Source organism: Lutjanus erythropterus, chromosome 12 (genome assembly GCF_056507025.1).
Source record: "Lutjanus erythropterus isolate fLutEry1 chromosome 12, fLutEry1.hap2, whole genome shotgun sequence".
In the NCBI taxonomy this organism is placed as follows: domain Eukaryota; kingdom Metazoa; phylum Chordata; class Actinopteri; order Lutjaniformes; family Lutjanidae; genus Lutjanus; species Lutjanus erythropterus.
Window position 1 is genome coordinate 35,181,453 of NC_139328.1, and position 8,930 is coordinate 35,190,382.

Below are 8,930 nucleotides of genomic sequence, written 5' to 3' on the forward strand. Positions count from 1 at the left end.
TTCCCAGCTATAATTTGCACCACTACACCACAACTTTACATGTTTTTAATTATATTACACGATACTTCATCACTTAAATGTGGCTGAGGTGGTTTGTTTTTTCTCTATTTTTACATCTGTTTCTGGCCATCATCACAACTAACAGCTCCCTACTAAAATTTGAAGAATGTTAATATCACCATCCAAAAAAGAACCTTCATCAGTTATAGAGGGCCGTCATCTAACATCGTCGGTCCAATTAACCATACTGTCACTGCCACCAAACAACAGCAGACACAGTGTCTTCAGGGGAACCCCAGACCAGTGAAAGGTCTTGCAAAAGTGATTGTTTAAATCAAAACCATGATAAAATCTTGTGAGAGCTTCATAAATCTTGGGTTTCCTCCTCAACACGACCAGCAGACAGCGAGTGACAGACGGTACGACGTGCCGCCACAGGAAAGGCGGCGCAGGACAAACAAAGTGGTCACCAGATTCATCTATAGGCATATGATAAGGGTCGAGGGCTATGGTGAGCAAATGTAACTGAGTCACATTACCGACAGTGCTGTTTGCAAAAACGGTGTTGTACCTAGTCTTGAATCATGAAAACAAAGTAAGAATTTAAAACATTTGATTTGCTTTATTTGTCTGAATATTGAATTTACTTAAAAGTTAAGATTTTAATAATAACTAAAATATTTATTAATCATAATTTTAGTACACAAAAATTAAACCATGAAATTGATTTGAATGCACATGATTCATTTTAATATACTTAGAATACAGTAAATTCTACTCAAAATAGTTAAGCTAAAAGTATATATACTTAGTTCACCCAAAAATGACATTTCACTCAATATCTATTCAGTCCTGTGCTGATGTGAGGATGGGTGAAGATCTCCAGTTCATAAAACACTCCTGGAGCTTCAGTGGAAAACAGCATTGAGGCCAAATCCAGTACAATTGAAGTGAATGGTGACCAGTTTTAAAATGTTAAAAACGTGTCCATAAGCCACAACATTAAAATTTGACCCCAAAAAACCCATTCACACCATGTTTTTCACCTAAATGTCAACTGTAGGCTCTCAGACACACCTGAAGTGGATACTCAGGTTCTCCCCCAAGTGGCGCGGCTGCAGCAAAGAAATGATGTTCCTCTTCTATGTCAAAGTCCTCAGACATTTTCTTCTTTGTTGAAAGTTTGCAAAGTCTACTGTGTCCGTAACAAGTCACTATTTCTGAACTGATCTCTCTTTGTTGTCTGAGTCACTTCCAGGTAGCATGTAAACACAGATGTGAAGGTATCGTGAGATCTCATATATCTCCTTCAAAGTGATAAGTAGACTGAACTTAAAAAACATGCATCGATTTAGATACACTTGTTTTGCACAGCCACTTAAGTAAGTAAATGAAGTAAATTCAACACAACATTTTTTCAGTATAGATTGTTTTAGTGTGAGTTACAGAGTTTTGCCGTACAGATGTCTGCCCTCTCTCCAGTAAAATGGGACTTAACGGCACTCTGCTTGTGGTCTTCAAAACACCCAAAAAATACATTTGAAAAATTCAAAACCAGCGCCTCTTTCCAAAAATTATGACCCCGGTTACTTAAGATAATTTACCAACCTTGTTGTGAGCAGTTCTAGGAGAAAGAAAATAGTTCTGGTAGATTCTAGAGGAAAGTAGCAGAAGCGTTATGAAGTACAGTGAAGCTATGTTGAATTTTTTTTATAAAATACGTTGTCATTTCCTTGGTCCCGTTGCAAAGTCTCATTTTTCAATGGATTAAAAACAAAAGACTTCCTGTTATTGTGCAGACATCAGCACTATTTTTGATTCCACTGTACCGTTTACTATCTACTTCACAGCGCTGCAGCGCATGTGGGGATTTTTTTTTTACCATCACCTTGCATACATGCAGATGGATAACAGTGATACTGTGGTCAGCATTATCAGCAGAAACCTCCTCTGCTCTGGTTATCATAGCCTTCATCGGCCCAAAAACACAGTACATCCTGTCTGGCACTCAGGTCTGCTGCTGTCTGTCAGTACTTATTCGCCAGTGCATGTCAGCGTGAGACACACCTGACACTGAGAGCAGAGACGTCCTCAGTCTGATGGTGACAGGCAGGATGAGAAAAGAATCAGACATGTTGTTTCTGCTGATGATACATTTCTTGTACTGGACTCAAACTGAAGGTGAGTTGTATCAGTAGTGTTATTACTTATATTGATACCTACATTTATGTATTTATTATTGTGTTTGATTTAGTAATTAATGACACATATATGATGATACTTTTAATAATAAAATAATGATCTGTTATTCAGTTGTTTCTATGCATGTTTGTTATTGGTGTTGTCATTACTTATACGACTATATATACGACTATTATAGACATTAATAGAAAGAAAGTAAGACGCAGATTTAATAACAGTATATGTGTTAAGGAGAATTCATAGAATGTTTTCACCAATGTACTAATTACTCAAAATATATTCAACACAAAGTACGGATATAAAAACTCACAGTGTGATAATGCCACAATAAAAAGTTCATGATTCGTATAGGCTAAAATTTGTTTCTACTTTTTAACTTGATGTGCCTCTGATTTACTTCTTAAATAAAATAAAATAAAATAAAATAAAATAAAATAGTAGCCAGACATGACTTAAGCATGTGCAAAAAACAAAAAAACAAAAAACAAACAACAAACAAAACAAAACTGCACAGTGCAGCACAGTTGTACCAAATAAATTAAAAATAATCAAATAAAATAATTAACTATGTAATATCACAGTATACATTGTCACAGACTTTTTATATTTATTTATTAATATTTGATTTATTGCCACATATACAAATATTCACCAAATAAAATTTCCTCAGATTATATTTTGGATCTGTTTGGATTTATACAATTAAATTTACGTTGTACCCAAATTATGTTTTGCACATTGTTTGACCAAGGTGATATGTATGTATTTATGTTGAATATGGAAGCTTTTACACGAGATGTTGATATGTATATCAGTAAAATACACATGAAATAAAACAGTAAAATATAGAAACTGTTCGACGTTTTTATCTAGTTGTCTTAGACAATGAATACTGCAAAGATTTATAAGGACAGTTAACGGTTATTATTCATCGCGGACAATGTCTTTTTCATAGAAGACATTTTGTCTCAGGTATTAATAATAAAATAAATGATTTTTTAATTTCGTTTAGTCTGGGTAATATATAGAAAGTTAGTGTATGGAAGCTGAGAATGGCTGTGCTTGCTATTTTTTAAACACCTTTATCTCAAGATCACGAGTTAATCTCACAAAAATAAGCTTTGTTATCTTGAGATAATGAAATAATCAACTTGTTATCATTATAAAACAAAAGGTTATTTCCTCTTACTGCTTATAATGTTCATCAGAGATCAGCAGTGACATGCCAGCATGCATAGATGGCTGATTTTACTGATTTAGCTGAAAATGTCAGAGCAAGGAGAACCAAATATAATCCAGGCATTTTATGCAAAAGTGTGGCTCAGCCTCACACAAACTGCAGCATAAACAAACACAACAGATATTATATTATATTATATTATATTATATTATATTATATTATATTATATTATATTATAAATTATTATATATTTTTTAAAATCTTCAATTGCAGGTGGCTGCAGTGGAACTATGGTGAGCATTTTTGGAGGTAGCAGGGTTCTTCCAGTTGGACAGGGCTTCAGCCTGAGCTGTGAGTTCACGTGTTTAACACCCCAGCATGTCGCACAACTGTGGAGGAACAGCGGAAACAAGGTATTTTCTGACATTAGTAGTTTATTACATCATACATTAAGCTCTTTCATATGTATACTGAAATTGAGTGCATTCTTGATCATGAAGGTCATAAATGTAGCTCACCCACTCTTGAGAATTGGGATAAATCATATCTTACCAAAAAGCCCTAATTCTTTAAGAATGAAATATATACAATATAAGAAATGTTTTGGTTTTCTTTATTTTTTTTTTCTATTATTTCTAAACTTGCTCCATGCCAGAAAACACCCTTGTTCCTGACTTTTATCAATCCAATTTAACCGCTGTGTAAAACCTGATCATTATCATCTTCATAAAGGCAGTATTTTTAGAGTAACCCTCTCACTGAAATGTATTAGACTGACACCCTGCTGGAGGACTGAATACATAAGGTGGTGCAAACCACGCAACTAACCAGGTCATGATTTTTGGAAAGAGACGTGGTTTTGTATTATGCACTAAAACTGTCTGGATGGATAAACAGCACTTCATGCCTGGGGAAAAATATGCATGTTTGATTTGGAGATGAACTGGCCCTTTAATGGCTACAAGAGGCATGATGATTTTCTGAACTTCAATTCCCACTGAAGTCCCACTGAGATTCAGAATCTCTTTTACAAGAGAGACCTGGCCAAGGTAGGAGCCAATCACAACATACTAAAATGTGACAAATACAGCTTATTAAAAAAAACAACTCACAATAAAACAACAACAACTGGGGGCCTCTCAATGAAAAATGAGCATGTCTCCATCACCACATTCTTTATGATGCCCTTAAATTTCTCAATGGATATGAATATTTCTAACCTAAGATCTTTCTGCAGATTATTCCAAGCCCATGGTGCAGAGTAGGAAAATACATTATTGCAATAATAATGAAATAATTAAATAATGCAATATTAATTTTTATTGATCTAGAAGTGGTTTAATTTCACACCTTGATGTCTTAAAGTAGAGGTGTTTTAGTGCACTGTTAGGTGTGGTTATATACAAACATGCACTCCTCACTCAGACCGCTCAGCTAAAGAGGGCAGTGAAACTCTTTTCAGACTGGTGTTAAGTTCCTGCTCAGAAAGTCAGACAGTGTTGGTGCTAAACTGTATCGACAGGTTGTTTTTGTCTCCCAGGACAGAGTGTCCCTCATCAATATTACCTCCATTGTCCCCAATGTGACGGTGGCCCTGAATGTCAGCTCTGCTACGAAGGCAGACACTGGTTATTACTCCTGCATGACCCTGCCGCCCGATACAATCAGCCCTGAAGTCCTGATCGAGATATCAGGTAAGATACAGGTGAACAGCGACGGCACAGTCAGGTCAGGTTTTACTTCACAGAGTCACTTTTCGTAAAAACAGATTTTATTTCATGCTGTCACTTTTTTTCCCTGATTTATAGTTTTTATTTTTTAATATTCAAATCAGTCGCATCATCTGATATACATATTGCAGTCTGTTACAACAGCCTGAAAGAGTGTTAATAGACGTACCCACTTAATCAAAAGTCCTCCAAAACCAAAAAATTCTAAAGTTCCCCATTCCACCCTCTCAAACACTTTTTCAGCATCAAGCGAAACAACAGCAATTGGTGAACTGGAATTTGAGACTGCCCAGATAATAATAAAACGTCTGCAGAAATGCATTTTTGAATGAATCCCCATGCTGTCACTTTTAATGTGTGTTGTCACTGGTCTCTCACCTTCCAGCCAATCACATGCCCCCACCCCTTGAGCTACAAGCTCAGCAATGGCTATTAAAGGTCTAATGTGTAAGATTTAGGTAGATCTACTGGCAGAATATATCAGAAATGGAATATAAGTATGTTTTCATTAGTGTACAATCACCTGAAAATAAGAATGATTGTATTTTTGCTACCTTAGAATGACCCTTTTGTATCTACAGAGGGAGAGGGTCCATCAGGTCGCCATATTGAAACACCATGTGTCTATTGTAGCCCAGAATGGACAAACCAAACACTGGCTCTAGATTGGGCCTCTCATGTTTTTTGTGAGTTTTCACGGCAACCGTAGTTTCTCCTATGTGCTTTTTGAAGGGGAGGGTGAGGCGAGCAGTGTAGAGTGCCTATGGAGGCACGTCATTGGCTGAAAGATGACAAGGAGGTGACAACACCACTGACACGAAAAGTCACATGAAACAAAATGATGTTAAGCATTACGACTATTTCATATAATTACTAATTTCTTTATTTAATGTTGAACAGATAACCTGACAACACCCGGCCTGACCACACCCAGCACCCCACAGAGTTACAGCACCCAACAACACAACAGATCAGCAGGTGAGAGCTCGCAGCCACGAGACGCAGCTTTTCAGAGGGGTATGATTCCTTCAACCGTAAACTATGGGAAAATATTATATCTGCAGTAAATCTGCAGATGTGCTCCATCTTCATATGTTCCAATGATTTTAGTCCTCAGCAGACTGGAATTTAAAAAAAAAGGAAGGGGAAGAAAAATTATTTTGTTTATACTGCATTAATTGTGTGCAGACATTTTTTTCTAAAGTCGTGCTTTACCTGCTTTACCTCTTCAAACAGCGGGACTCAGAGAGGGCTTTTTTAAGATGGGGTTAGCAGTGGCAAATTGGAGGAGAAATGCCAGTAGCAGGGGTGTTTCTAGAGGGGGGGCATGGGGGGCACTGACCACCCTTGAAATCTAATTGGCCACTTTATTGGTTATCTTGAGGCGTGACCTTAGTTTCAACCAACTGTTTGAAGACTTTTTAATGGTTGTAGCCTGCTTTTAATTTTTTACAAGGTTAATTTAACCCACCTACAAATTAATACATGATTTAAATAATAAATCCTAGAAATAAAAGTATTTTTCCTGCTGGACTGTGAAGGATGAATTTAGAAGTCTCACAGTCTGAGGATAGATGCACAATGAAGGTACGATTTCCTTCTGAGGACTTCAGAAGTAAAGTATGGAAACCTCCATTGTATTTGTTTGGTGGCATGCTGTTGTGATTAGTAGGAATATTTAGCTTTGAAATATAACATTTAAACAGTAAAAAGAAACTGTGAGATACTGTAATGTTGATAATTCAAGTAGACATGACCAGTGGTACATTAGTGTGGGCATACGTCCACACACTTCATGTCATTCCTGCATTAGTCAGTGTCCCACATGGGCTGCTCGTGTCAAAAAAGTCTGCAACAATTATTCTTTCACTAATCAAAGTCAAATTTCCCTGATTTCAGCTTCTTAAATGTGAATATTTTCTGGTTTCTTTACTCCTCTCTGATAGTAAACTCAATATTTTTGAGTTGTGGACAAAACAAGACATTTGAGGACGTTATCTTGATCTTTGATCATAATTTTTCACCATTTTCTGACATTTCCTGGAGCAAACAACTAATCGGAGAAAATAAAATAGATTCCTTTTTCATGTCTTTTCTGTCACTGCTCCCTCTAACTCTGCCTCTTTTCATCTCTTTCTTTGCTCCTGCAGCTTTGCTTTCGAGAGATTTTATGTAACTAACAGCCTGATCTGCATCCGTCTGTGTCCCTGCAGGTCTGCTGGGTCAGGTATGGTATTGGATTCTGCTGGGAAAAACTACTGTCCTCCTCCTCAGCTTGGCCACCCTGGCTGTAAAATACAAGAGAGGATGAGAGGAGAAGGATCCAGATCTCGCTCCATTATGTTGCTTTGTCTCTACCGTTCACTTTTGAAATTAATATGTGCATTCTATAATCCTCAAATCAAGCATTTCATGTCAGTGAAGCAGCTCCAGGATCTGTTCTACACTCACAATAGAACCGAGTCTTTTGCTTCCCTGAAGAAATTTTAATGTTCATTGTATTGTTTCTTGATTTGCTGTATCAATTTGTGTTGCATCAGTAATTTTACACATAAATGGTATTTTGCATTCATTTAACTCCCTGCATGTTTGTGGTTTAGTTTCTGTTTAATATAAATATATGCATATGGTAATATGTTTATGTAAGCCACCAAAAAGTCAACTGGAAGTTTCTTGTGTTTCCTATGAACTTGTGTTTCTTAATTGCCATCTATAGGCATAGTGGATGAAATTCATTCTGCTGGACAAATATCATAATTAGCTCATTATCAGGTAAAATAAACTGCTCTATTGTCATGTCCTTATTAGCATATGAATTAGCTTGTTGTGCTAATTACTCAAATTGCCCAATACGCAGCTCTTAGTAAACAAGTTTAAGCTCAGCTGCAAAGCCTATAGATGACATTTAAATCATAAAAGTTCATTGGAAACTATATTGCTTTTTTCCATACAGGCCATATGGAAGTGTCCAATAGACTTAAAGGGATAGTTCACCCAAAAATGAAAATTCAGTAATTATCTACTCACCCTCATGTTGATTGAAGGTCAGGTTTAGTTTTTTAGTCCACAAAACACTGCTGGAGTTTCACAGGAAAACAGTTTTGCAGAATCTCACAAACAATGGAAGTGAATGGTGACCAGTTTTCAAACATAAAAAAACAACTGGGAAAAAAGCATAAAGTGTCTCCATACTGCTTGTCTGTTGTCATCCAATTCTCCTAAAGCCCAACATGCCAAGTTGACTAAAAAAATGTTATTTACACCACGTTTTTAGCCTGAATCTTCACTGTAGCTCCTTAGCTTGGAGCCACGTGCACACTGTCTAAACTGTGTGTGTGTGTGTGTGTGTGTGTGTGTGTGTGTGTGTGTGTGTGTGTGTGTGTGTGGTGTGACAGTATGCAAACAGCATGTTAGGGCTTGCACACATATGGAAGTAGGAGTAGGGCAAGGCATAAGGAAAAAAACATAAGAACTGATTTTTTACATCTTCTGCTTGGAGAATTAAGTCAAAATGTCGAGAATAAAGATGAACGAGGATTTCTTTTCTTTTTCTTTTTGCATTTTGAAAATATAGTCAAAATGTTAAGAGTAATGACAAATTTAAGAATTAACCTTGCATGAATGCAGGGGAGTAATCATGGCTTGTTAATGTATACACCACACCTACATCTTTGCTGTTGGTCAAGAAGACATGCATTTGCATGTGTTAATGTGCCATTGTTCTCAACATTTTAATTTAATTCTTTACATTTCAACTTGATTCTTTATTCACTTTTGCTAAAAACAAACAAACAAAAAACCTTCCTGGTCTGATTTTT

At 36.4% G+C, this 8,930-nt stretch overlaps 1 protein-coding gene across 1 annotated transcript; it reads left to right on the top strand.

The window, feature by feature from the left end:
• Positions 1 to 2,050: 2,050 nt before the first annotated feature.
• Positions 2,051 to 7,562, top strand: LOC146318352 (uncharacterized). The gene is made up of 5 exons (XM_084733206.1): positions 2,051 to 2,181; positions 3,656 to 3,795; positions 4,923 to 5,076; positions 6,013 to 6,090; positions 7,326 to 7,562. Exons 1-5 carry the CDS (start codon positions 2,100 to 2,102, stop codon positions 7,421 to 7,423), a joined length of 552 nt encoding a protein of 183 aa, XP_084589332.1. The 5' UTR covers positions 2,051 to 2,099; the 3' UTR covers positions 7,424 to 7,562.
• Positions 7,563 to 8,930: the final 1,368 nt, after the last annotated feature.

What these genes read in the sequence shown, in the direction of transcription:
- LOC146318352 (XM_084733206.1), top strand. Translation starts at nt 2,100, where the DNA reads ATGGTGACAGGCAGGATGAGAAAAGAATCAGACATGTTGTTTCTGCTG. An exon ending in GTACTGGACTCAAACTGAAG is followed by an intron (nt 2,182 to 3,655) that starts GTGAGTTGTATC and finishes CTTCAATTGCAG; the next exon opens with GTGGCTGCAGTGGAACTATG. An exon ending in GGAGGAACAGCGGAAACAAG is followed by an intron (nt 3,796 to 4,922) that starts GTATTTTCTGAC and finishes TTTGTCTCCCAG; the next exon opens with GACAGAGTGTCCCTCATCAA.